Source organism: Sus scrofa, chromosome 6 (genome assembly GCF_000003025.6).
Source record: "Sus scrofa isolate TJ Tabasco breed Duroc chromosome 6, Sscrofa11.1, whole genome shotgun sequence".
NCBI classification, from domain to species: domain Eukaryota; kingdom Metazoa; phylum Chordata; class Mammalia; order Artiodactyla; family Suidae; genus Sus; species Sus scrofa.
The window spans coordinates 163,084,105-163,110,966 of record NC_010448.4 but is presented as its reverse complement, the minus strand read 5'-3'; the positions used below and the strand labels follow the sequence as shown (position 1 = coordinate 163,110,966).

The following is a 26,862-nucleotide window of genomic DNA, read 5'->3' as shown; positions in this document are numbered from 1 at the left end:
GTCGCTGCCTGCTCTGTGAGCACGTAAACGTGCTATAATTTATTTATTTATTTGACAGGAAGAGAGCAGCTTATCTTGAGGATTGCAGGAGGCAAGGAAAAAACCTCAGCCCTGTGTTGCTCTATTTTAAAAACTCTTCCGTGTTGTTATGGCAGCTAATTTTCTTTAAATGATTTAAGGAAACGGATCTGTTTTAAACGAGCTGCAGCCAAGTTGTTATAGCAACACAGGCCCTTCTCCTCTAGGAAAAGGGGAGGCATCACCCCAGAACATAGAAATCTCTCACAGCAGCAGCCCCGGGGCCCTGAGGGACTCAGGGGGCCGAGGAAAGGGCAGAAGGGGACCCCCCATGTCCCTTTCCTGTGTTCTGGGCAGCATCCCTGGCCACTCTCAGGTCCAGGTCTCATTGGCCTTCACCTGGACTGTCGCCATCAGCACCTAAAGGGCTCGCCTCCTCCTGTCAAATAAAGCATCTCTCATTCAGCACAGTACTCTCTCTGGTGCCATGTTCTGTGCTCCGTCCTGGACACGCGTAGGGCATGTCCTTCGATAGCATGTCAGGATTGTCGGCCTTTATCCCACAAGTAATGAGAGTCACTGGAAGGTTTTACGCAGAGGAGAGAGATGCGGGCAGATCTAAAGTTTAGGATGTCTCTAGAGTTTCTAGATGGGGGACTGAGTGGATGGAAATACCTTCATGGACCACTCTCTCCCTTGCTCAAGCATGTTTGATGCCTCTTCGGTGATGAAGCTGATCCTCAAGATTGAGGGAGTGTGTGTGCTGGAACAGTCCCGACAAGCAACATTTTGTTCCACAGCCTTAATTTTTTATAGTTATCATATGTAATTCAACTAAAAAAAATCAAGTTTAAAAAGGGCCTAAGACTTTGATTTTAATGAGAAGAGAGCATCGGGCCATAGGGAGAAGCCAAATTTCTTAGCCCAAGGTTCACACTTGTCTGCAAGCATCCTCACAGCTGCCCTGTCGTGTGCCCTGCACACCGCCCCACCCTGCCACGGCTGAGGTCTCCCACCTCCGTTCCGGTGCTGGGCTTTCCCCGGGATGCCCTCTCCCCTCAGCCATAGCCCCCTCAAAAAGTCTTCCCCATTCCCAAAGGTCCAATCCAAAGTCCTTGGAAAAACGTCCTCGGATCCCCCCAGACACACACACACACACACACACGCTGGGTTCGTCTCCCCCAGCCCCGTGTCCTGGAGCACCCCATTTTCTCTCTTACAGCTCACTTTCCTTACTGCCTTGGATCAAAATTGCTCACAAGGGCCCGGCCTTTCCATCAGATGGCGAGCTCTTCCTGGCCCGACACCCTGCCCCAATATTCTCTGTAGCTCTGAGGTGACCCAAGGGCCTTGCACGTGGTAACCAGCTGAGATTGTCCCAAATGCCCAGGATCTGTCCTGGAGACTTTAGGACAATCTCAGCAGGTGGCAGGGAACCCAAGGAGAGGGTTTGTGTCCGCAGACCAGAGCCATAAGTAAAGGAGGGCACAGCGACGGTGGCAGCAGGATCCAGGACACTCTGAGGGGGAGGGGAGGTTGGGGCAGGGTCCGTGGTCCAGCTGCTCCTTTCATCAGGAGACTCTTATAAAGAGCAGGTCCCAGGGGCTCTGGGTTTGCTTCATCATTTGCTCGATATTTGCACAGAGGGCCTGCTCAGAGCCAGGGCTCTTCTGGGCACTGGGGACCCATCAGCCAGACCCTGCCCCGGGGACAATCAATCACAACTGGCAAACAAGGGCCACACCATCCACGGGGAGCTGTCCTGGGAGAGGGACATTAAACGCTCTTTATCTGAGACTCAGTGCAGTCCTCCGGGTTAAAGACGCCTTTGTCAAGATCATCATTCAATATCCCGGCCTCTGAGAGGAGTGAAGGGTTTAGTGAGCACAGGGCTAGGAAAGCTGCCTTTGAAGTCGACGCCACTGTTAACACAAGGACGGTGGGCCCTGGTTGCCAGGTGAGGACACAGAAGGGCTCATTCCGGGAGACCCCCTCCTGCTCCACTTCAAAGCCAGCACATCTAAAGCTTGTCCCCACACTTACTGTTCCTCCTGGTTCCCATCCCCCTCCACTCCACCGTCCGGGCCAAGCCCTGGGCATCACGCAGGACTCTCTCGTCTCTCATCCGCCACAGTTGCTGTGTCTCCTCTGTAACAGCTCTAGCCTCTGCCCTCCAGCAGTGGTTCTGATGGTCTCCAGCCTCTAGCCTGGCCCCCTCTGAATCCATCCCCTTCCAGGCATCAGAGAGATCTTTCTGAAATGCCAACCTGATCCTGTCACTTCCCTACTTCAGATCCTACCCTGACTCCCCATTCCCACAAGGATAAAGTCTGAACTTATTCTAAGAAAGCCCTATGTCTCAGCGCCCCCTGCCCCTCTGCCTGCTCCCAGTACCAGCCACACTGACGACTTGCAGCCTCCTGAGGGTGCCTCCCTCTCAAGGCAGATGCTCAGATGTCCTCTTTCCCTGGAAAGCCCTCCCTGCCTGCAGCATCCCTCACGCATCAGCTCAGGTATCTGGACCAGGCTCAGGTGTCTCCCCCGGGCTGTGAGCGCCTTGGGGGAGGCACCAGCTCAGACTATTCACAGCTCTGAGGAAGGACAACGCTCACAATAGCAGACTCTGCCCATCAGCAAGGGTCTTGTTGGTTCCCTGCTTGCTGATCCTGTGAACAGAAGGCCCCGGATGGAAGGAGGGAGGCTGTGGGCATTTAGAAACAAGGTCAGAAGCTGTCCTGTTGTGCAGAAAGCTGGGGGCTGAGTGAGCCTGATGATGTAGGCGGAGCGAAGGTCCAGGGTGGAAAGGTATTTAAAGCTTGGGCAGAGACCCAGGGCACTGGGAGTGTTTGCAACTGTGCACACCGACTCCTGAAGTCAAGCGTGAATTGGAATGAGATCCAAGTAATGTTTATTGAGGATCTGCTACACGCCAGGTATTCTGTTACGTGCTTTCACATAGCATCTAAGTAGAGAGACTGTGTAATTTGTCAAACAAATGAGGACACTTATTTTTTTGTTGTTGTTGTTGTTGTTGCTATTTCTTGGGCCGCTCCTGCGGCATATGGAGGTTCCCAGGCTAGGGGTTGAATCGGAGCTGTAGCCACCGGCCTACGCCAGAGCCATAGCAACGCGGGATCCGAGCCACGTCTGCAACCTACACCACAGCTCACGGCAATGCCAGATTGTTAACCCACTGAGCAAGGGCAGGGACCGAACCCGCAACCTCATGGTTCCTAGTCGGATTCGTTAACCACTGCGCCACGACGGGAACTCCAGGACACTTATTTTTTGGGCCATGCCTAAGGCACGAAGAAGTTCTCAGGGCCGTTCCTGGCTGCAGTGACAATGCCAGATCCTTAACCTGCAAGGCCACAAGGGAACACCAAGGATGCTTTTGAGAGTGGGAGGGGGCACGATTAATAAATACTCCATGACAACAGGTATAAACCAGAGCTGTCACAGGCAAGCTATAGCTCATATTCTGCACTTTTTTTTTTTTGGTAAGCCCTGACATAATTTGTAAATATGTATTTATCGATATTTACTTGTTTAATGTCAAGTTCCCTGCTAGACTGCAAGGGTTAGGGTTTCCTTCACTATTACAACCACAATTCCTGGTGTACAGAAACTCCTTGATCACTATTGGTGCACAGAGGGAGGCAAGAATGGATGGAGTAGAAGTCTGGGCAAGAGGAGTTGGGGGTGGGGAGACCACGCGGCTGAGGGAGCTGACCCTGGTCCAGGTCAGCGTGACCTCTGTTAGCGCTCCCCGTTCTTGCTTGGGGTGCGCAGGAGCAGACTTTCAGGAAGAATGCAGCTCCCACAGTGCGCTCAGCATCCAACTGTGTTAAGATCCGACCCCTGATGGCCAATCTCCTCTTGGCACAAAGAGGGTCCTAATACCTTCCGAACACAGTCTTGCCTGATCTATGTTCTGTATCAGGGACGAGCACCCAGTTACTTGCGAGCAAATCGATGACTTCTGATTGGTGATGGCAAACCTGACGTCCTCCCTTCGATTCCTCCCCCAGTCCTCTCCTTGGGGAGTCACCTAAAACCCCCCTGGGTTCCATGGCCCCCACTCTGTCTCTTCGCCTGCCTCACGTCTTTTCTTTGACCATGCCTCATTGACCTCTGCATGAATAGCTATTTTGTATCGATAAACCACATTACACTGGGCATCACAGGATTTTCCATGTTCCATCCAATTCAACTCAACAAATAGGTATTGAATATCTATTATCAGAAAAAAAAAAAAAAAAACATAGGGGCTGTTCTCTCTAAGAGAGAGGTGGACTGTTCTCCAAGGAAGATATACAGATGGCCAGCAAACACATGAAAAAATGCTCAACATTGCTGATTATAAGAGAAATGCAAATCAAAACTACCATGAGATACCACCTCACACCAGTCAGAATGGCCATCATTAGTAAGTCCACAAATAACAAGTGCTGGAAGGGGTGTGGAGAAAAGGGAACCCTCCCGCACTGTTGGTGGGAATGTAAACTGGTACAGCCACTATGGAGAACAGTTTGGCGATATCTTAGAAATCTATACATAGAATTTCCATATGACCCCGCAATCCCACTCTTGGGCATATATCTGGACAAAACTCTACTTAAAAGAGACACATACACCCGCATGTTCATTGCAGCACTATTCACAATAGCCAGGACATGGAAACAACCCAAATGTCCATCAACAGAGGATTGGATTAAGAAGATGTGGTATATATATACACAATGGAATACTACTCAGCTATAAAAAGGAATGACATAATGCCATTTGCAGCAACATGGATGGAACTAGAGACTCTCATACTGAGTGAAATGAGTCAGAAAGACAAAGACAAATACCATATGATATCACTTATAACTGGAATCTAATATCCAGCACAAATGAACATCTCCACAGAAAAGAAAATCATGGACTTGGAGAATAGACATGTGGCTGCCTGATGGGAGAGGGAGGGAGTGGGAGGGATCGGGAGCTTGGGGTTATCAGACACAACTTAGAATAGATTTACAAGGAGATCCTGCTGAATAGCACTGAGAACTATGTCTAGACACTCATATTGCAATAGAACAAAGAGTGGGGGGAAAAATGTATACATGTAAGGATAACTTGATCCCCTTGCTGTACAGTGGGAAAAAAAATAAATTAAAAAAAAAAAAAAGACAGAGGTGGCAGGAGTTCCCATCGTGGCGCAGCGGAAACGAATCCAATTAGAAACCATGAGGTTGCAGGTTCAATCCCTGGCTTTGCTCAGTGGGTTAAGGATTCAGCGTCTCTCTGAGTTGTGGCGTAGGTCACAGACACTGCTCAGGTCTGGTGTTGCTGTGACTGTGGAGCAGGCTGGTAGCTATAGCCCCAATTGGACCCCTAGTCTGGGAACCTCCATATGCTGGGGGTACGGCCCTAAAAAAAAAGTCAAAAAGACAAAAAAAAAAAAAAAAAAAAAGACAGAGGTGGCAGAGGAAGGAGGTGTCGTGATTCTATCAGGGAAACTACAGTCAGCCCTGACGTCTGGGGGCAGAACCCAGCTGACAACAACGATCCCTAAGGAATTCAGGAGCAGCTTCTCTGCCAGGAAAGCTGGTCAGGATGGATCGGGAGTTCGGGGCAATAAAGGGGTTTGGAGCACAGCTAACACCTTCTTTTGTGCACAAGGAGGGATGAGCTGGAGAAGGAAGCAGACATGCTAAAGCCATGGCTAAGCGAGCCCTGACAGCAGGCGAGCCATAAAAAGACGGAGGGAAGCAAAGCTCACAGAGGCGTCGAACTGAGTTGAGTTAAGCCAGTTGAGTTAACTATGTTGCACCTAAGGACTTATTTTTTCATTAATCCTTGCTCTAATATATGCATTTGTTTTTACATACATATTTCTGCCTGGTGTATATATATCTCTATGTATCTACATCTATGTACATGTTGTTGGATATTTTTATTGGCACCTCCAAAGAGAGGGGGCAGAATGAGGTGCATGGGTGCATCTCAGAAATACCCCCACTCCGGGACCTTTGCCGTCCAAGCAATCACTGTTTGTCACCTGGCGGCAGTCAAGACGGTCACAAGTCACAGTCATCAATGTTGGAAGAGGCTCAGATGGAATCTCACTACAGCGTTTTCCAAACAATTGCGCCTCCTCCATGCACCTTTTGACAGTGTCAGTGAGCGTCAGGTTGAACGCTTTTAGGAAGGCCAAGTTCCCAGCTCACACTGCCCCCTGCCCTCCATCCTCAGGCAGCTCTCATGGTTACAAGGCTTGCTTTCCCTATCAGCCTTACCTCTTGCTGTGGCCTCCACCATGAAGAGGTCTGTCTGTCCTCTCTGAAACGCTTCAGACAGAACGATGGCAATCGGCCTCACGTCTCTAAGCTCTGGAACCCCAGTGCCCCCTGTTTTTCACAGCCTTGTCCCCGGAGCCAACTCAGTGTGGACACCCCCTGCTCCCCTCCTTTCTGAAATGACAGGCCCTCTGCTCTGGGAACAAGTTCACCACTGCCGCCACACCCCCAAGTCCAACATGTGGTCCCAGCGAGGCTGTATTCTCCTTAAAAATCCTTGCCTCTTGGCCAGAGTGGCCTTGCCCAGAGGTGGACAGGCCCTTCATGTGAGGCCAACCACAGTCCTCTGGGAGCTGGAACCAGAAAAGGAGAGCGAGTTGCTCCCTACCGGGGCAGCCGCTGGGTATGATCCTGGGCATATGCTCCCTGCGCCCTGCAGGTGGAGGAGACCAGGCTACACACAGCCTTCAACTGGGTGAGATGCTCTGGTACTTTCCTAAGACATTCTCTGTTTTGCTTCAACTGGTTCAGGCTGCACTTCTTTGGCCCCTCAACCAAGAGCTCTGACAGATGTGGATTGTTCTGGTATAATTCCTTTGCCCCACGGGAGTGCCACATGGAAGACAGTGTTATGAGGATGGGGCAAGCCCTTGGGTTTGTCCAGTTCTGAGAAGAGACCAGCGGGCCTAGCACCAGCGCCCCCCACAGCCGGTTTTGACCCGGAATCCCTAATTTGCAGTTCCTTGTGGACTTTCCCGGAACAGCACTGCCCTCCTGCAGAGCAAGGCGTACGGCCAGCAGCTGCTGAGGAAGTCCGGTTACTTACTGGGTCGTTGTACATCTGGATGATGAGCTGCTTCACCCCATGCAGGGTAGGGTGGGCCCACGGAGAGGGATCCAGCCAGTGACGGTTCAGGTCAAACCCCATCAGAGAGCACCTAGGCAGGACCCAGAGTCAGAGTCAGTGCAGACAGGACAAGCCAAGCTCCCAGCTTGTCAAATACAGTTAGGAGCAGGAGCAGACATTTATCACTCACCAAGCATTTCTTTTCTTTTTTTTTTGAAAAGAGAGTGTCGCACCTTTTATGTCTATTAATTCAGTCACTCTCAACAACGCTTTGAGGTCACGACTATGACAATTCCTGCTTTACAGAAGAAGACACTAGGTTGCAGAGAGGTTCGAACACATATCTGTGGAGCAGGCTCACTTCAGCATCCACGCCCTGAGACCCAGGCACATGCGCGTCTCCAGTGCAGGGCCGGGAAACCACGCACGTCCCCACTGTTCTTCTTTGTCTCACACCCGCAGCCAAGCCCTTATGTTTGCCTTTGAAATATATTCGGAACCCAGCACTTCTCTATCATGTCCATCGCCATCACCTTGAACTTGGACCGAGGTCCAGAGCACTGTAACAATACTTTACTCCGTCGTCTTGTTCCCACCCTCACCTCCTCCCACCTGCCTCTCATCCTATTTAATCACTGCACACACACACACACACACACACCCATTTTCTACACAAGAGCCAGAGTGGTCCTCTTAAAACATAAGTCAGACGGTGTCCCCTCTCTGTTCAAATGGGTCTCTATTCTGTGCAAAGGAAAAGCCGAACTCCTTACAGCAGCTGCAGGGGCCCACGTGGTCCACCCCTGTTCTCCTCCCCGACCTCAGCTCCTACCACCTCCTGCTTCTTCTGTGCCAGATTCTGGCCTCTTTGCTGTCCCTCCAACACCACAGGTGCTCCTGCCCCAGGGCTTTTGTGTAGGCGTCCCCTTTGCCTCTTCCTCCAGAGAGCTGAGTGATCTGTTCTCATTGTGGCAAATCTTTGCTCACGTGTCACCTGCTCAGAGAAGGCTGCCTGGCCCCCCTCCTCCATGCTCTGCCTTGTGCCCATTAATGACTCCACCAGGGCAAATGGGACCAAGGCCTCTGGGCTCCTCCTCTCCCTCGTCCTCCTTTCGTTCCTCTGGGCCCAGGCCTCCATCTGCTGGGACGTCACCCACTGTAGACCCTCTGGCGGCACTCCCCATGCCACCCAGGCGGAGGGACAACTTCCAGAAACCCTGGGCTTGCTCGCAACTCAAATTACCACTCTTCGCCCCTCCAATCCATCTCCTCCTACCCCCAGAATGTCTCCCCCTAGACCTTAGTGTCTTGTTTTCTCGATCAAGAGTCCTCTCTGATTCTCCACCAGCCAGAGGGTGAACGTCTGCTCTTTGCAGATTTTTAACCAGATTCGAAACGGATGATAGCTTTTTCTGCCCCAATTTTCTGCCTTTTTTTTCTTTACCCCTTCATCCCACTATTTTGCCCTCCTCGTCGTATGTCCCAAATCCCTCTATTTCCCTGGCAATATGATTTAATCCCATCTCAGCCTTTTACACCCCCCTCAACGTACTCAGAAAAAAAGGACATTACTGGGGACCCACCTCCCCTTCAGGGTGGTTGGGGTGGGGATGGAGAGGAACGAATAGCACTTTCCCCATCACTTAACATAAGCCTGCTGGGAGCCCTGAGGTTTTGTGGGGACACATGGGAAAAGACTTCAATAAAGCCATTTAAGTTGGGTCTTGCTGACTGAATGAAATTTTTTTCCAAGTGTTGGGGCAGAAGGAAACGTGTAAGCAAAGAAAGGAAGTGTGAAACCACCCAGGATATTGGGGGAATGGTGGGCAATCTGGTCTGACCAAATCACTGGGTGTGTAGGGAGGGGCGGTGACGGTGAGCTTTGTAAAAGGGGCTGGAGGGGAAACGTGAAGGGTCTCAAGTGCCTGGCCGGGAGGTTCATGCTTTTGTCCTTGCATTTCTATATTTAGAAGAATTGATCGCGGATGTCGGCTTCCCACTGACGGCAGAGTGGAAACAAAAACAGTCTCACAGTCAGGTTACGACAGCATCACCACTCCGATCAAGGGAGCACAGTCACCGTTACGGACGTCACTTTGTCCCGAGAATGCAGGACCTCACTAAGGATGAAATATTTTATCTATGTCAACTTGATGAAGGAGGTACTATTATTATTCCCGTTTTTGGGCAGTTGTGGAAACTGAAGCACTGAGAGGTTAGAAACGACTTGCTTGAGAGAAGAGGCGACATCAAGATGGGTTTCCATGCCATTTGACATTTCCTGCTCCCAAGGAACACAATCTGGTGGGGAAAAGAAGAGAAGCACCCAGGCTCATGCCCATCTATAATTCAGGACAACGGTACGAGGATTGAATGAGATAATGCATGTAACAAACTTAACGGAGCACCGGTCTGGCACGTCGGAGCAGATCAAAAATGTTGGGTGGTTGTTTGTGCTTTAACATTGTTTTGTGTCAAATGCTATATGAGTGAGACAGAGTAACAGGTTGGTAGTCCAAAGCAGGCGGGGGTGGGCAGCTGACCGTGGTAGTCAGGGATGACCGCCTGGCTTCTCCCCCAGGCTGGAAATCAGGCATGTCGAGTTCATACGTATGCTCCGTTCCCTCCTAATGTGGTAGGCATTTGTCCATTTCCTCTGGGGAACATCCAGCATCTAACTCTGGGGTTAGATGGGGCAGGGTTGGGGAGCGTTGGCTCCTCCATCACTACAAGATGTTGAGACCACAGTGGCACCTTTTCTCTTAGTCCAGAGGAGAGATGGGCCAGATGATCTGGAAACCAGGACAGCGGCAGGAAACCCAGACTCTGGCAGCAGCGACTTCCACCCAGGACTGGAGCTGAGACTAGGTGATGCCAGGTTGGGAGCTGGGTTGTATGACAGTGCTACAGTGGAAAGGAGGTAGACGATTCCTGCCCATAGCCAGCTTTTCTGCCCTCCGGAGCTACCCTGTTAATTGGTTGATTTCCAAGTCTGGTCCTCCAGCCTCGGCTTCATGCTGATCCTCTTCTTACAAATTCCATTTTTGCTTAAAGTGGCAGAGTCAGTCCCTGTTTCTTTAACTGGAAGCATCCCTACCAGTGTGGCTTTGTGGACTAACTTATACAAAATTCCAGCAGGCCCCTATATTGTCTATGGATGGTCACCAAGCAGACAAAACCATCAGTTTGGGTACCATTCCTACAGGACTCTTCCAGCCTGCATTGAGCATTTAAAAACTTGGAAGAGAACACTGTCACTGATAACAGGACTTCATCCTAAATGACAGTGTCCTTTGAGATGGCGAGCTTATCCACCTCTACCTCCTCAAAATAAGAATGCTGTCAGCACATCTTAGCCAAGTCACCAGCTTGCTTCATGACACCTCCAGCAGCCTGTACTCATCACCTCCCCAGGCAGCTTATCTCAGGCTTGGACAGCTCTGCCAAGAAAGTCTTCCTTCTCTTTAGCTGAAATGTATCTTCCAGTGACTTTCTCCACCAGTCTCAGCCTTGCCCCACAGAGTCTCACAGAACAATGAGGCTACGTTGAGAAAACCAGAAGCTTTAGGAGTCAGTTAGGCTTAAGTGTTGGCTGTGATCTTTGCTTTTTATGGCCACACCCATAGTGTATGAAAGTTCCCGGGGCCAGGAACTGGGTCTGAACCACAGGTGCAACCCAAGCCGTGACTGCAGTGATGCCAGACCCTTTAACCCACTGTGCCAGGCTAGAGATTGAACCCACACCACCTCAGCCATCTGAGCCAACGCAGTCTGATTCTTTACCCACTGCATCACAGCAGGAACTCCACTTGTTACCTTTTTAAAATTTCTTTCTTAAAAAAAAACCCCTGGGCTTCTATTTTATTATATGTATAATGAGGATAACAACCTTGACCTTCTGGATTCCATACATGAACTAATGTCTATAAATGGTCTAGCAGAATCCACAGACAGAACGAACATTGAGTAAATGGTAGCCGGTGATGACAGAGGCATTAGTGGTGACTGCGATATTGTCGAAATTGTCTAACCTAAATACCATCTCCTCCAGGAAGGCTTGCTGCCTTGCTCTCTGCAAATGTGGGACCAGTATTTTTCCTCTGCTCCCATGGCATCCACTGTTCCCCCATTTGAGTGGCTACGGCACAAGATGCAGTAATTGTTGAGTCTGTCTTCTCCACTGGCAAATGAATTCCTCAAGTTCAAGGATGATGTCTTTTGTGTGTTTGTATTCCTGCGCCTGACAAAGAGCATGGACTACGGTAGGCATTAAAGGCATAGTTGTTGAGGGAGCATTTCATTCTTTCCTATCTGACATCATGTTGTTCTCAGAACCATCCAGCCACACAGTCAGATTCCATTTTTCCATGAGGGAGCACTGAGGACCAGAGAAGGTATGCCACCCCTTCACGGTCACCTAACCAGCACTCTGTAGAGCCCAGACTGGAATCCAGGTGTCCTGGTCCTCAGCTCCATGGTCTTTACATCTGGCCGGCCTGCTTTCCGGGAAGCCTCTTTAATTCAAAAAAGTGAAATTCAAATTGAAGGAGAAGTGTGATTGGTGAGAGATCCTAATTCAGCCTTCAGAGGAAAGCAGAGTAGGGCTGGTGATTCAAAGGCAACTCAGTCCTCAAGAATCCGAGAGCCCTTTAGAAGCGAAAGCATTTGTGGAACTCTTAAACCAGTAGTTCCTGTGGTAGGTTCTTTTGGAGCTGATTTTAAAAGACTGATGATTCTAATGGCAATCAGGCTATCAGTAGGTGGGTATTTATTGAAGAAAACATCTATTAAAGATGCAGGAGCCCTGGCTAGCAGCTGAGGGACAGGCCTCACCTCGAATGTCCACGTCATCTTGGGAAAGTCACTTCCCTCTACTGGGCTCTATGTCCTTCCTTGTAAAATGAGGGTGTTATAGTTGACTCATTAATAAAGCATCAATAACTAGGCTTTACCTCCAAAGGCAGGGACTTGGAAGAACCAGACATTTTGAATAAAGTTGAGTTGAAATTCAAAGAGAACAAAACATTCTAGAAAAAGGATTGATAGGGCTTTAAAAAGAGATATCAAATCACCAAGGGTTACTGATGTCTCAACATAAATTGCATGTGTTTTCCAACATTTGAGATTTGCATAGGACCCGGTCCTTGCTGCTAGGTGTTCTCCAATTGCCCAGAGTTTTGAAGAGAAGGTGGGAGTTGCCAAAGAAAGACCTGAGAGAGCATTCCAGGCAGAGTTTGTGGCATGTGCAAAGAAAGGGAGGTAGAATGCTTGGAAATGATACATACTTCTAATGGGCTTCTAGGGTTTTCTGCTCAGGTCCTTAACTAGGCTGTAAGCACCAGGATGGGAGTGTGGGTGCAGGTTCTTTCTCTTCAGTGATTTCAGGACCCAAATCAGCTGCCTAAAGATAGGAGAATGGACAAGAAAACTTCCAGATGCCAGGCTCTCACCCCTATGGCAGCCAGTTTAGAGTCTTTGAGAATGAAATCCAGTGTCTCTGCCAGCAAGGTTCAGATAATTACTTGAAGACATATTTCGAAAAGTATTTAAGCACTTGTTACTGGCTAGATACTTTCACAGTAACCAACTGAGGTATTCTTTATCCCCATTTTATAAGCACATGAAATCAGAGAGAGATAGGACTTTGAGAAGGCCACATGCTAACTACAGAATATAGAGTTGGGATTCAAACCCAGGTCTTATTGAACCAGGTCTTACAGTAACACTTTGAGGTCCCCCCATTCATCAGGGAGGCTGTGATCTAGGAAAGAGATGCTAGGCTTTGTCTGCTCTTCTTGGACTCGTTCCCTCCTCTTCTGCCCAAGAGCAGACAAACAATGGTTCCAGAGAATATTCTTTTTTTCTTTTTTGTCTTTTTAGAGCCACACCCACAGCATATGGAGGTTCCCAGGCTAGGGGTCTAATTGGAACTGTTGCCGCCAGCCTACGCCAGAGCCACAGCAACAGGACCAGAACCGAGCCACATCTGCGACCTACACCACAGTTCACGGCAACACCGAATCCTTAACCCACTGAGCAGGGCCAGGGATCAAACCCTCAACCTCATGGTTCCTAGTCGGATTCGTTTCCACTGCACCACAATGGGAACTCCAGAGACTATTCTTTAAATGGCAAATAAATAGCCCTGTCTTGTGAAGGGCACCATGCCTCATCTCTGTTGTAATAATGGCAGCTGGAAGGAGAGCAATGATTTTAATTCCCGTCCTCATGTTTTCTTTTTCATCTCCTCTAAAGGAGAGAAAAAAAGGCAGCTGGGTGGCTGCAGATCAATCATTCTTGTCCTGAGCACAGTGGGGCTGTGTGCTCCTGGAAGGGTGGCATTGACAAGCAGAGATGTATAGGGCATGCATGCAACCATCCCTCCACCACAGCAGGTTTTCAGCATCACCAATGAGCTGCATTGGATTAAGTATATTTGCACCAAAGGCAAAATAAATATTGCTTTATTTAATGCCACTGAAAGGTTGGGATTCAATTGCTCTTGGCCTGAAGCACCTTCCAGTCCTGTTGATTGGCCAGTGTCAGAATGCCACACAATCTGCCATCAACAGCTCCTGCAAAATGCTTTGCACGTGGGGTGGGCTCTACTATGGTGTAGACAGAGGGCAGTGAGCAGTGTCCTTTGTTCAACCACACACAGGGATAATTATAACACATCCACTGCCCATCACCATCACCACAATGTTTAAAGCATCGCCCACACAGTCCTTCTTAGATTATCCCAACGAGGATGTGACTTGGGCTGTGGGGGCAGAGAGGAGGGTAGATAATTACATAGGCCCCGACTCCGAAGGATTTGGGTTGGAGTCTTAGCTCTACCACTGAGTAGCTTTATGACCTTGGACAAATGCATGTTTTGCTCAAATACCTAAAAGCACTAGGAGGGCAGACACTAAATCGATTTCATCTGCCATTGGGTCTTCAGCATTAGCCCAGGGTCAGGTACAGAGCCAAGTCACAGTTAAAGTGAATAAACAGAAATCAACCGAAAGGTTAAGCAATTTGCTCCTAGTCCAGCAGGGGCAGGGGACAGAGGCAAGGCTCGCACCCTGTCTGCCCAGCTCTACAACCCATGTTCTTGACCATAGCTTAATTCTCTCTTAGCACCCTGGGAGCCAGGTCAGCGCCTCCTGTAGGGATTCGGCTCAGGTGAGGCATGGATGTGACATCCTGAATATTTAAATGGGGAAAGTGAGCACCTTTATGCAAATCGACAAAAGGTGGTTCTTCCTTTCTCCCCCAGGGCCAACAACTTAGAAACAGGTGCCCCTTCTCAGTGGGTGAGGTACAAAAGGATGCCACTTGCTCTGGCCAGACGTGGGGTTGGGAGCAGAGTCACAGCCCACCTTGGCGCCCTGCCCAGGAGCCTCTGGGCAGTGCACAAACTGCATGTCCATGGGGTGGCCCTAGATATGCCCGAGGTTCACAGCAGGGCCAGCACGGACACTTGGGCTCCTACCTCCAAGGGTCAGCAAGGTGTTTATGGGGAAATGGGTGGGCCTTCTGGGGAGCTGGTGGGACTGGGGAGGGGTGTGAGACCACACCTGGGAAAGGGGTCGTCTCTGACCTCCCCTCCCTGGGGCCCTTAGTGGATGCGGAGAACCTTGGCTGGAAGGCCCTGTCCCTTCCCATGGAGATCAGGTGCTCTGGGACTCAGCCTCCTCCTTCCACCTCCTGCTGGGCAGCAACAAACACCAGGCCTGTCCTGAAACAGCTCTGACAGCCAGTCACCACCTGGAAGGGCTCAAGATTTCATAAAACCCAATCCCCACATTTCAAAGGTGAGGAAACTGAGGCCAAGGTCACACAGCTCTGTAAGGGTAGACTTGGAAGTCCATTCCAGGACTGATGGATTATTTTTCTCTCTCCAAGAACACACTGGCAAAGAGTTAAAAAGAACCATTTCAAAGGCCCCGTGCGGGGGTGGGGGTGAGGTGTTTTCTAAGGGAGTGCACTGGCCCTTGGGGCTAAGAATCAGCTGTTTCCTTTTTTTTTTTCCTTTTGTCTTTTTAGGGCCACACCTGGGGCACATGGAGGTTCCCAGGCTAGGGGTTGAATTGGAACTGTAGCTGCCGGCCTACGCAACGCCAGATCTGAGCTGCGTCTGTGACCTACACCAGAGCTCATAGCAAAGCCAGATCCTTAACCCACTGAGGGAGTCCAGGGATCAAACCCGCAACTTCATGGTTCCTAGTCAGATTCATTTCCACTGTGCCACGACGGGAACTCCTGTTTCCGTTTCTTAAGTGAGACGGGGCAGAAGAGGCACTGAGGGGAAGAAAGCCCTTTAGGTCTTTACAGATGTGGGATGGGAGCTGGTAGAACGCTTGCCCACCTGTTCTGAGCCTGAGAAGTGACTTAGATTGCGAGTGTGGACTCCAGAGCCATACGGCCTGGATAAGAGCCTAGCCTGGCCACATATGAGTGGTGGCTTAACCTCTCTGTGCCTCAGCTCTGACCTACAAAAGGTGACTTTTGCGACCTCAGAGGGTTGTTGTGAGGATTTAAGGAGATCAGCCGTGTAAATGCTGGGGATCGCACCTTGTGTGAGATTCGGGTCGCACACACGGAGGCTGGTCTTATGCTTTGACCCCGATATGGCTCTGCGGGTCCTCCACGAACTGGGCCCCACTGATTCCTCCAGCTTCTTGCATCCTGTCCCCAACCTGTGCACCGTGCAAGGCGTGCACATTATATGTCCCAGGAGCTAATGACAAAAAGGCACCCCCTCCTGTGGGCGGGTGCACTGCCTCCAAGTGGCAAGGCTGGTCCCCTGCCCTCTTAGCCTTCATGTGGGGCGTGAACCGTGCACCAGCCACCCCGGCCCCCAGGGCGGTTCCCCTACTCACTCAGGGCTCCGAGTCACCTCTCTGATGTGACTCCTGGGTCTCCCTGGCATGGGATCCTGGGCAAATGAGTCAACCCCTCTCTGTGCTTCCATTTCCCTGTCTATAAAATAAGGATAATATAAGAATCCACCTCCTAGGTTCACGGGGTTGTTGGGAGAAACCACTTTGCTTTCAATCCCGGGGGGACTTTCGGTCCCAGGAATAAGAAAACAGCTCCTCGTCTCCATCCCCTTGCTGCTTCTTCCCAGGGGAGGGGGTGGAACTTGGCTGATGGGTCTCCCTGTGGGAAGGAGCAGAGCCTGCTGGGCCTGGCTCTCCTGGCACATCTGGATCTGTGATGGCACAGGGAGGTCCGTTCCGGCCTCCTCTCTGCCACCGGTGCGACTTCAGGGAGGCAGCTCACTTCCTGCTCCGCTTATGGCTAGTAGAGAAGTTGGCTTTGGGGTGAAGTATAAGAAGGCCAATTTTCACTACAGATAAAAGGCATGCCTTTTCAATACTGCTTTTATCAAAAATGAAGCTGGCATTCTGACCTCTAGCTTTCTGGTCCCTATCTCTCCTCCTACATTGGCAGAGTGGGAGCAGAAGCAGGATGAGTCACCACCCCTCCATCTCCAGTGGAAGCAGCACTTAAAACCAATTAGAACGGGGCCCAGCAGCTTGTAGAAATCCCCTAAGGTTTGCATGACTATCATCACCTACGTTATTTAGCATGACTATTCCTGTGGTTGAGACTGTGTTGCCAAACTCTTCATCTGGCAAACTCATGCTCATCCCTCAAGACCCATCTCACACAGCCCCTCCTTCCTGAGGGCAAGCCCAGGGCTGAGTCCACCTCGGATCCCCAGTGCCCGGTACAAAGCATAGGCTGGGTGAGTGTATGAGGGAAGGAAGCGGCTGGTGGGGAAGAAGAGGAGGAAGGCTCCCTAAGCAGAGGCAGGTGCCAGCAAAGGCTCAGGAAGGCAAGAGGCCAGGCTGGAGGGTGCAAGGCAGCACGGGGCCAGGGGGTCAGTGGGGGATGAGGCTGGGGAGGAGGTTTCTGGACACTGTGCCTGCCTTAAAGACCAGGCTAAAGAGTGAGGTTCCTTCTGCTGATCCATGGGGAGCCGTGAAAGGATTGCACGTAGAGAACAGACACGATTCCAGCAGTGTTTAGGAACTAAGTCCAGGAATGATGAAGTTCTTGATTCTATCACATTTTTGGCTCCTCCAGATCCCCAGCCACTGCTTCTGGGTTACTGTCTCCTCAGAGGTCTGTCTTCACTGTTCAATCAATTATTAAAATCAACTTGCTATCAACTCTAACTTTGAAATGCTGTTTGCAAGACAGAGATGGGGAGCTGCCTCCACAGACATCTAGCCATCTGGCCTTTTCTGTGGAACCTGGCTGGGAAGCTCATTTGAATAATTGGTTCTGGCAGTGTGCACTCGTGGGTTAGACACCTGATTATACTGTCAGCCCCAGTGTCCTTTCAGCCTCCACAGAAACATTGCCCAGGTCACATAAAGCAGGAGAGAGTCGCTGGGAGGTAAAGCTTTGTCTGGCGCCCATTGTCACTTACACTTCATCTTGACTATGTGGCTTACTCCCTGTGTGACCTTGACTAAGCTACTTAGCCTCTCTGTGGCTTGGTTTCCTCTTTGGTCAAAGAGGGGGCATGGCTTCCACCCTCTCTATGCCTCCTTGTAGGGCTCTCAGAGAAGGTGGCGTGGGCAGGGGCTGGGGCTGGGGGCTGTGACCTAGCAGGGATGCAAGTAGAAAGATTTTGGTTGAGGAGAGCTCGGTGTCAGATAGTGAATGCATGTAGGCTGTACCAGAAGGCTTGGGATGGTCCCTTCCTTCTCCTCTGCTAGTAGATAGCTCTATGGATTTGAGGGGGTTACCTAATCTACCTGTGCCTCTGTCTCCTCATCTGTAAAATGAGAATCACGATAGGGTTGTTCTGAGAAATAAGACAGCACATGCAAAATATCTAGAACAGGGCCAGGCCCTGGGAGCCCACTAGTTGTTAGCTTTCATCATCACTACCACCACCACCATAATCATCATCAGCAGCAGCAGCATTGTCACCACAACCACCATCCTCCTCATCATCATTGTCACCACCACAACCTCATCATCAACGTCATCAGCAGCAGCAGCATTGTCACCACGACCACCATCCTCCTCATCATCATTGTCACCACCTCATCCTCATCATTGTCATCATCATTGTCACTGCCACCACCATAATCATCATCAGCAGCAGCATTGTCACCACAACCACCATCCTCCTCATCATCATTGTCACCACCACAACCTCATCATCAACGTCATCATCAGCAGCAGCATTGTCACCACGACCACCATCCTTCTCTTCTTCATCATCATTGTCACCACCACAACCTCCTCCTCCTCATCATCATTGTCACCACCACTGCCACCACCATTATCATCATCAGCATCATCATTGTCACCACAACCACCATCCTTCTCTTCTTCATCATCAACATCACCACCACTACCACATCCTCCTTATCGTCAACATCATCATTGTCACTGCCACCACCATAATCATCAGCAGCAGCATCATTGTCACCACAACCACCATCCTCCTCATCAATGTCATCATCATTGTCACCACCTCATCCTCATCATTGTCATCACCACTGCCACCACCATAATCATCAGCAGCAGCAGCATTGTCACCGAGACCACCATCCTCCTCCTCGTGGTCACCACCATCATGTCATCATCAACGTCATCATTGTCACTGCCACCATCACCCTCATCCTTGTCACCACCACCACCACCACCATCCTCATCATCATTGTCACTGCAACCACCTCTACCATCCTCCCCCTCCCCATTGTCATCATCCTAACTGTCCCATCCTGGACGCGATGCCTCGATACCAGGACAAACATCTGAAGCATGTTCAGAGCACAGCAGGAAGGACAGGGAGAAGAATGAAGTTTAGATGACTTATGAAAAGTTGGAGGACTCTGGGGGTTCAGCCTGGAGAACAGGAGTTGGCAGGGTTGGAATGGGTGGGAAGTGAGGAGGAGTAGGGACACACAACCCGCAAACAGCTGAAGGGCCACCATGTAAAAGATGGCATGAACTTCACTAATCCTTGGCGGGGGGGAGGGGGAGCAGAAGTGATGGGATGGCAGGTTTAGCCTGAACATGAACACCCTGTGGCCGTAAGAGCTGGCATCAGTGCCGCTCAATGCTCTGGAAGGAAGGGAGCACCCAGGCCTGGAGGGAGTCCTCCAGAGGTCTCTGTGCTGCCACCGCACTCCACGGCAGAGGAGGCCATGGCAGAGGCAGCAGGCAGGGGACGTGTGGCCTGGGTGGGGAAGGAGGCACAGTGAGAAGGGGCTGGCAGATACCACCCGGGAAGGCAGCTGGCAGTGGATCTTTGTTTGCCATTTGTAGCTGATGGAAACTGCAACTTTTTGGTTTCATGCCCTCGAAGAGCAAAGAGAATATTGACATGTGCTTTACCTTTTGCAGAGCTAATTTCCTGTTCTGTTCTACTTCGTAAAGTTGAAAATGTTTCCTCCTTCGGATGTTGAGGTGGGCAAAGTGGGTCAGTTATCATGTTTGTGTGTGTGTGTGTGTGTGTGTGTGAGAGAGAGAGTGTGTCTTTGTTTGTGTATGGATGTGTGTGCAGGTTGGAAATACGTCCCCGGGTGTTTCACCCTCTGCCATACTTCATGACGGTTGCTGGGCACACCTCTCCTTATCGCCTTTCTATGTCTGGTAAACTCCTCGACCCCTCCGTCCTTCAAAAACCCTCCCTTGTCACCCGCAGCCAGAAGGAAGCACCCCCTGCTTTCAGGAGACAGAGGAGCAGGGGGTTGGATCTGCAGCAGGCTACGGCTGACCTGCCTGGATTCATAAACCTGGTCTGACCCTTCCTGCTGGGGGACCTGGGGCACGTTCCTTGGTGTCTCTGGGCCTCAGTTTGCGTCTCTAATTGAAAAAGGGCCATGATACTACCTCCACCTCAGGGCTGTCATGCGGGTCCGAGGAGATGATACATATAACGTGTGATCAGACACTAGCTCTGATCGCATCCAGGCTTCACGGCCTCTCTCTCTCTCTCTCTCATGCACACACACCTCTCGCACGAACACTGGGCTTCTTCCTGCCAAGGGCTGCCTCTGACTTCCATCTGCTTCCCTCCGACGCAGCACAGGCCTGATCCTCAGCAGGCCCTCGACAAACCTTAGTTAATCAGATGTCCTGCTCTGGAGCAGTCTCTGCTCCGCGAGCTCACTGGGGCCAGGAGACGGAACGCTTTGCGAGTCTGTGCGTGGTACCAGCATGGTTTCCACGGCGGGGCTGCGGTGCTGAGCTATCGACTTGAATCATGGCTGCACCACCCGTGGAAGTCTGCTCCTCTCCCCCCCTCCACACTCCCGAGAAGCGCGGAGCCTTCCCAAGATGAGAAATTTCATGGCATCCTGCTATCTTTTGGGTAACTGCGTATTTTATGATGACTAATAGGCAATTACTATGGTAATATTGCAATTCCGCATGTGTGAGGTTTGGGAAATGAGAAATTATGGGTAACTACTTTGGACTCATTTCTATGGTAACAAAAAGTAATTGTCATTAAATACCAGTTATACTGAGGCTGTACCTGGTAATTATAGATTTTTATGCCCAGAAACATAAATAAAACCAATAAATTTATTCAAAGGTCTATGACTGTTTACTTATACGTGGCTCTATGGAATACACAATGACAAGCACCTAATTAAGAAATGCAAACCCAACACAGAGTTGCCTATTGTCATATGGAGGTGGAGGGTCTGTGTTTCAAATGCTAGGCAACCTGAGCATCACACAGGCTCAGAGGAAAACACAGTGGGGTACAGGTGGGGGTGGAAGCTGTTCTTCTCTGAAAGGAGGTGACGGCGAGGGGCAGGTGGCAGGGAGAGGGCACATGCTGCACTGTGTGGGGACAGCCACACCTACTGCGGGGCAGTGAGAATCGCCAGCCCTCACAGACTGACTCAGCCCATCACCCCCAACCCCAAAGGGCTTCCAACCACTGTCCTGTAGCTCTTGGCTCTACAGTACCTGACGTTACTGTGTTCATCCTTCAAAGCTCCGAGGCCCCAGCTCCCCCTAGAACATGCCACGATGCTCAAATTGCATCAGTAAGTCATACCATTATTTTTTTATTGTGATAAAATACACGTAACGTAAAATTTACTATTTTAATCACGTTTAAGTGTACGATTCAGTGGTATTAAGTACATTCATAATGTGGGGCAACCATCACCACCAACCATCTCCAAAACTCTTTCCATCTTGTAAAACCGAAACTCTGTCCCCCTTCAGCCATAACTCTCTAACCCCCTCCCCCTCCCCAGCCCTGGGAATCACCATTTCACCTTCTGTCTCTAGGATTCGGACTCTGCTCTAAGAAGGGGACTCATAAAACACACCATTCTTGACAGGCCCTCTCCCCAGAGCTTCAACTAAACGATGAAAAGTGCCTCTCACCTCCTTTTCCTCGCCCAGCAGGGCAGGGGAAGCAGAGGCCAGGGGAGAGAGCCCTGCCCAGGCTGAGAAGGCTCAGGACAGGGGGAAAAGTTCGACCCCTAGTTCTTGGCTTCTGCCTCCAGCTGGTGAGGCACAGGCCGGGTTTGGGGGTGTAGAGGGCCTGGAAGCACCACTGGGACCTCGAACATGGCTCTTCACCTTTGCAGCCTGTTTTCCCTTTGCTCAAACAGAGATAAGAAAAACTGACGTTCCTTTCTCATCGTGTTGTGGGAACGATCAAATGAGGTTTTGAAGCGTAATGCCCTGTCCAATAACGAGGTGTGTGGCTGTGAACCCAGAGTTCGCGAAAACGCTGCAGCTCATCCTAGTACTCCCGTCACAACGGTGCAAAGATCAAAACCCGGGCCGTGAGGAGGCTGTGCTGCTGAAAGTGCAGGGCTGGGCGTGGGTGGCCTCTGGTGAGGACTGCTGTCCATGGGGACTGCAGCTCTGGGCCAGAGCGGCTGCCAAACACAGCCCGGAAAGTATTCATTTGGAAAATGGCTATCAAAGGCCAGTCGCGGGCCGGGCACGGTGCCAGGCCTTGGGGACACAGGCAGGCGAAGTCCTGACTTCATGGAGTTTATCGTCTGGAGGTAGAGAGAGTTCTGGAGTAAATAGACACACAGGCTACACACCGGGGCGAGGTCCTGAGAGGGCAGCACGGGGGGCTCTGAAAGCGGGTCACGGGAAACCCGAGTTACCTCGGAGAATCTAGGCAGGCCTTCCAGGGACGTGGCATTAAAGCTCAGACCTGAACTGAAAGACGTGAGCAGTGTCGCTGGAGTATAGTAAGTGAGACAGAGGGTACAGCTGTCCCTGGTTGTCGTTGGTTTTTTTTTTTTTTTTTTGTCTTTTTAGGGCCGCTCTCACGGCATATGGAGGTTCCCAAGCTAGGGGTCTAATCGGAGCTGTAGCCACCGGCCTACAGCACAGCCACAGCAACGCGGGATCCGAGCCGCCTCTGCCATCTACACCATGGCTCGCAGCAATACCGGATCCTTAACCCACTGAGCTAAGCCAGGGATCGAACCTGCAACCTCATGGTTCCTAGTCGGAGTCGTTAACCATTGCGCCACGATGGGCACTCCCGTGTTTTTGTTGGATGCCGTAACACCATTGTCATCTACTGTGAGACCATCTACCTGTCACAGAGGGAGACTGGAGAGATTACTATGGTCGCTGTAAACTGTGGCCTCTGTATTCACCCCGTAAGCCAGTGCTTGGGAGCACAGTCCCGTCAGTGGATGCTGCTGCTCTCTGATATAAAAAGCATCTTTCAGAGTTCCCGTCGTGGTGCAGAAGAAACAAATCCAACTAGGAACCATGAGGTGGCGGGGTCGATCCCTGCCCTTGCTCAGTGGGTTAAGGCATTGCCGTGAGCTGTGGTCGCAGACGCGGCTCAGATCCCACGTTGCTGTGGCTCTGGCGTAGGCCGGCGGCTACAGCTGCGATTCGACCCCTAGCTTGGGAACCTCCATATGCTACAGGTGCGGCCCTAAAAAAAAAAAAAAAAAGAGACAAAAAGAAAAATAATAATAAAAAGCATCTTTCATAGGAGACCTGCCATCCTCGGCCATGAAATGTTAGAGTGTCCTTGTCTGTTTTACTATAAATCCTATGGTATAGGTACTTGTATCATTAAACATGAGCTTTGCACGATCAAATCTGGGAATTCCGACTCTGGAGAAGCCAAAAGAAGTGGTGGGAGGGGGAGATGAGGTCCTGGAGGGCAGGCCTGTCTCCTGCCTTTTGTAGAGTCCAGCATGTGTGATGCTGGCCGTGGAGGGCGTAGGACAACCAGGGAGCAGGGCTGGGACATGCCTGCACCCCTGCCTGCTCCTCGCAGGCCTAGGGCAGGTTATTAAAGCCACTGAGGCTTGAGAGAAGGCACATCCTGCGGGGATGTTGAGAGAGAGAAGGTCGGGGAAGGGAGAGGGAGGCAGAGCCGAGTCCAGCGCTGTGCTGCTGTCCCTGAGCCGGGCTCTGTGCACTGCCCCGGAATCAGACAAGCATCCTTCCTCCCCTCCTTCCTTCTTTCCTCTGTACCTCTGCCTCACCCGCCCCCACTTTTCCTCCTGTGCTCAAGCTAACTGGAGTAATTGCAAGCAGAGACGTCTTCACAAAGACCCTCCCTCACAGAGCTGCTGAGGGGGTGAGACGAGCTATGTGTGAGTATCTGACACCCTGGGCACTGGGTGGGCCAGCAGAATTCTCCAAGTGGGATCTCCCGAAACATGTTTTACAAACCCTGACACCCCCTGGGGGCGGGGGGGGCGGTGGAGGGGGTGAGAGGTGCAGGGGGAACGGGCTGTCCAGGAAGAGGGTTCCTTTGGGAAACACTGGACTCTCTATGCCTCTCCTGGGATTCCTGATTATTAGCAGATTCCAAACTGAAAAATCTCATTGTGAAAGAACGTGTGTTTAACTTTGCTTAACTCTGTTTCCCAAATTTCTTGAACTCCAAATCCTTCTTTTCCCCTTTTTGGTGGCAACTCCCGCCAAACCGTGAGATAGAATGCTGTGATTGGCAGGGAGGGTCTGGGAGGGGCTCCGCCCGTGCCGCTAGGGTACCCTGAAGCTCTCCATTTGGAGTCTTGATTATTTTTCCCATTCTCCAAATCTTTAGTGGTGAATTCTCATGATTGATAGACTCTTTGCTGCTTCTCAGAGCTGTTTTAGCAATAGGATTATGCCTGTGGTTGGAGATTTTCTTCAACTCTCATAACGAGAATCACAGATTCTCACTGGAGAATGCTGGGCTTTTAAACTTCAGTACAGAACCATTTCTGAAGGCGGGAGCTCTTTCATCCTGAAATCCCCAAATCACAAAATTTGGAGCTTGAGGACATATGGGAAACAGCTAGGGCCCCATCACCACCCACCCTGGCCATCTGAAGCCCAAAGAGAGGACGCATGTTGGCCAAGGTCACAGACCTCTTTCCAGCTGGTCGTCCCCAGACAGCAGATGATGACACGGATACGTATGCGGAGTGGATGGTACTGACCTCTCTCTGACCACAGCCTCTCTTGTAATTAAACAGAAATGTTCACACAAATCAAAGGGTCTTTCCACCTCCATTGTCACTTCCAGTGCATTCTGTCCAGGGAAGGTGGAAAGACACTGCTCCTAGGCCTGCAGCTGCCATAAAACCCACCAACGCTAATGAACCGTCGCTTGAGCCAATTAACAAAGGAAGCAAAACTGTCTTTAATTACGGCATCATGCATCCCAAGGGTTCCCGCTAACGCATACCCAGGGGTACCAGGAAGCCCCTGTGGATCCAATGCCCACACTCTGGGAAAGCATTAACCAGCCCTGTTTAGAATGGAGCTGACAGGTATCAGGAAGTGTGGGTTCTGGTCTGATCTCTGCCAATGACCTTGGGCAAATCCCATCTCAGCTCTGAGCCATAGTGTCTCCAAGAGTAAAGTCATCCCTCTCCTTCCCTCCTATCTGCCAAACTCTCTTTGAGCATCTACTGTGTGCTGCTCCCTGGTGACAGTCACCAGGGGCACAACAGCCATGAAAGCTCAGTCCTTTCCCTCTGGTGCTTTAGGTCCAGTGGGGTCCATGCAATGGGACAAGACGTGTTCAATAGCCAGGCCAGTGGGAGCTCAGAGAAGGGAATGACCAGTCCTCTTTGGGGGTTTGGGGGAAGAGGCTCAAGGTGCGTTGTAAGGAAGGGTTACGAAGTTGAAGAAGGGACCGGGAGGATAGAAGGTGGGATATCAGGGACCAACAGGACATGTCTAAGGAACAGTTCTAAGATTGGAAGGTGGGGGGTGAGGTCACACAGAGCCTTGCATCAAAGCTGGGGAGTTTGAGTGTTACCTTGAGTTTGGTGTTGTGGGACCAATCAGCTCTACAGCTGTATAATTTGGGCAGTGAAGTTAGACAGTCCATAATTTACTGGTTGTGTGACTTTGGGTAAGTCTGTTGCCTCAACTGTGAAATAAGGGTAATAACACTATATCTCTCAGAGGATCAATGTTCTTTCAGCAGATGGTTTCCCGGGCAGCAGAATTTTCGGCTGTAAATATGGTGCTAAGCCAGGAGAAAGAGAGTTCCAGATATGAGTGTCACGTGAGTGTAGAGCCAGCCAGTATGGCCCCGCCGAAGAGAAATGCTGTTCACATGACCTGGGATGTCACTCTCCCCTGTTCAGAATCTCCAAGAAGAAACCCAGAAACGAAACAGAATCCATCATCACCCCTCTATGATAGTCTGCAAAGCCACATTCATCACACCATTGCTTTTGATGCTCACAGGTGTCAGCAAGGTAACTATTGTCTTAATTTTGCGAGAGAACTGCAATGCATCAGAGAGGGAAAGTGAATTCCCCAAGGCTCCACAGGAAGTAGGCACCGACACCAATGCTAGTCTCCTGATTTCTGGGCCAGCAAGCTGACCCCAGAAGATTCCAGCAAGGGACCTCAAGTGGCTGTGCATGAAACAGCCGAAACCTGTTAGACACATTTCCCAAGAGCCAGGGTGAAACTTTCTCTAGTGAACGCATGGCTGGTCTGAAAATTCTTCCTCGAAAGCATATCCCTTTGTTCTTGCTTCCACAGCACAATCCAAGCATTCGCCCGCCCTCACCTGTAATTGCCCAGGTAGACGCCATCAGGATTGAGCATGGGTGCAATCTTGAAGACGAGGTGTTCCCGCAGGACGCGAGCAATAGGGTGCTGGCTTATGAGGAAGTCGATGATCCCTGGGGAAAGAGAAGCATCTGGATTAACCTCAAAGTGTTTCAAGAAGGAGGGAGCGTATTTTCCTCAGCTGGGAAAACAGTAAGAACCCATCAGGTGATTTGGGGCCTATGTCGTGAACCACTCACTGTGTGTGTACAGCTACGGATGAGGTGCTGCCCAGTGCATTTAACAAACAGGATATCTCTGTTTCCAAGAGATAGCTCGAGACGTAATACCGAAGCTCGTGGGCTGGAGGCAAGCAAGTCCTGCTCAAGAGCCCAGGCAGGGCTTCCAGGAAAAGACGACACACGGGCTGTGCCTCGGAAGGCCCCTGGGCTTTGACGGACAGATGGCGGAGAGGCAGGATAACTCTGAACAGTAAATTCAGAGATGCTCTCTCACAGGCGTGCTGCTAGCTAAGCGCTAACATGGATTGGGTGATGACGGAGTCAGGCACCTTAGGGGGCCTCAGGCCTCGTGTGGCTGATGGGCGCACCAGGGAGCAGAGAGAAGTCACAAGAGAACAGGGAGGTTTCATCAATGCCTCCAGCACTATTTCTTTCCCTGCTTTGTGGGTCCTTTGTTCTTTGCCTCCAG

The 26,862-nt window shown here is 50.7% G+C and overlaps 1 protein-coding gene across 2 annotated transcripts in view; it reads right to left on the bottom strand.

Annotated features, from left to right (window-relative positions):
• The window catches only part of AGBL4 (ATP/GTP binding protein like 4), a 1,262,788-nt gene that overhangs the window by 105,316 nt on the left and 1,130,610 nt on the right, over positions 1 to 26,862 (bottom strand). For both annotated transcript variants that reach the window (XM_021097823.1, XM_021097822.1), the window contains exons 8-9: positions 26,171 to 26,285; positions 7,132 to 7,243 (exon numbers count right to left, since the gene is read on the bottom strand). In XM_021097823.1, coding sequence (XP_020953482.1) covers positions 7,132 to 7,243; positions 26,171 to 26,285 — 227 coding nt within the window. The remainder of the gene's footprint in view (positions 1 to 7,131; positions 7,244 to 26,170; positions 26,286 to 26,862) is intronic.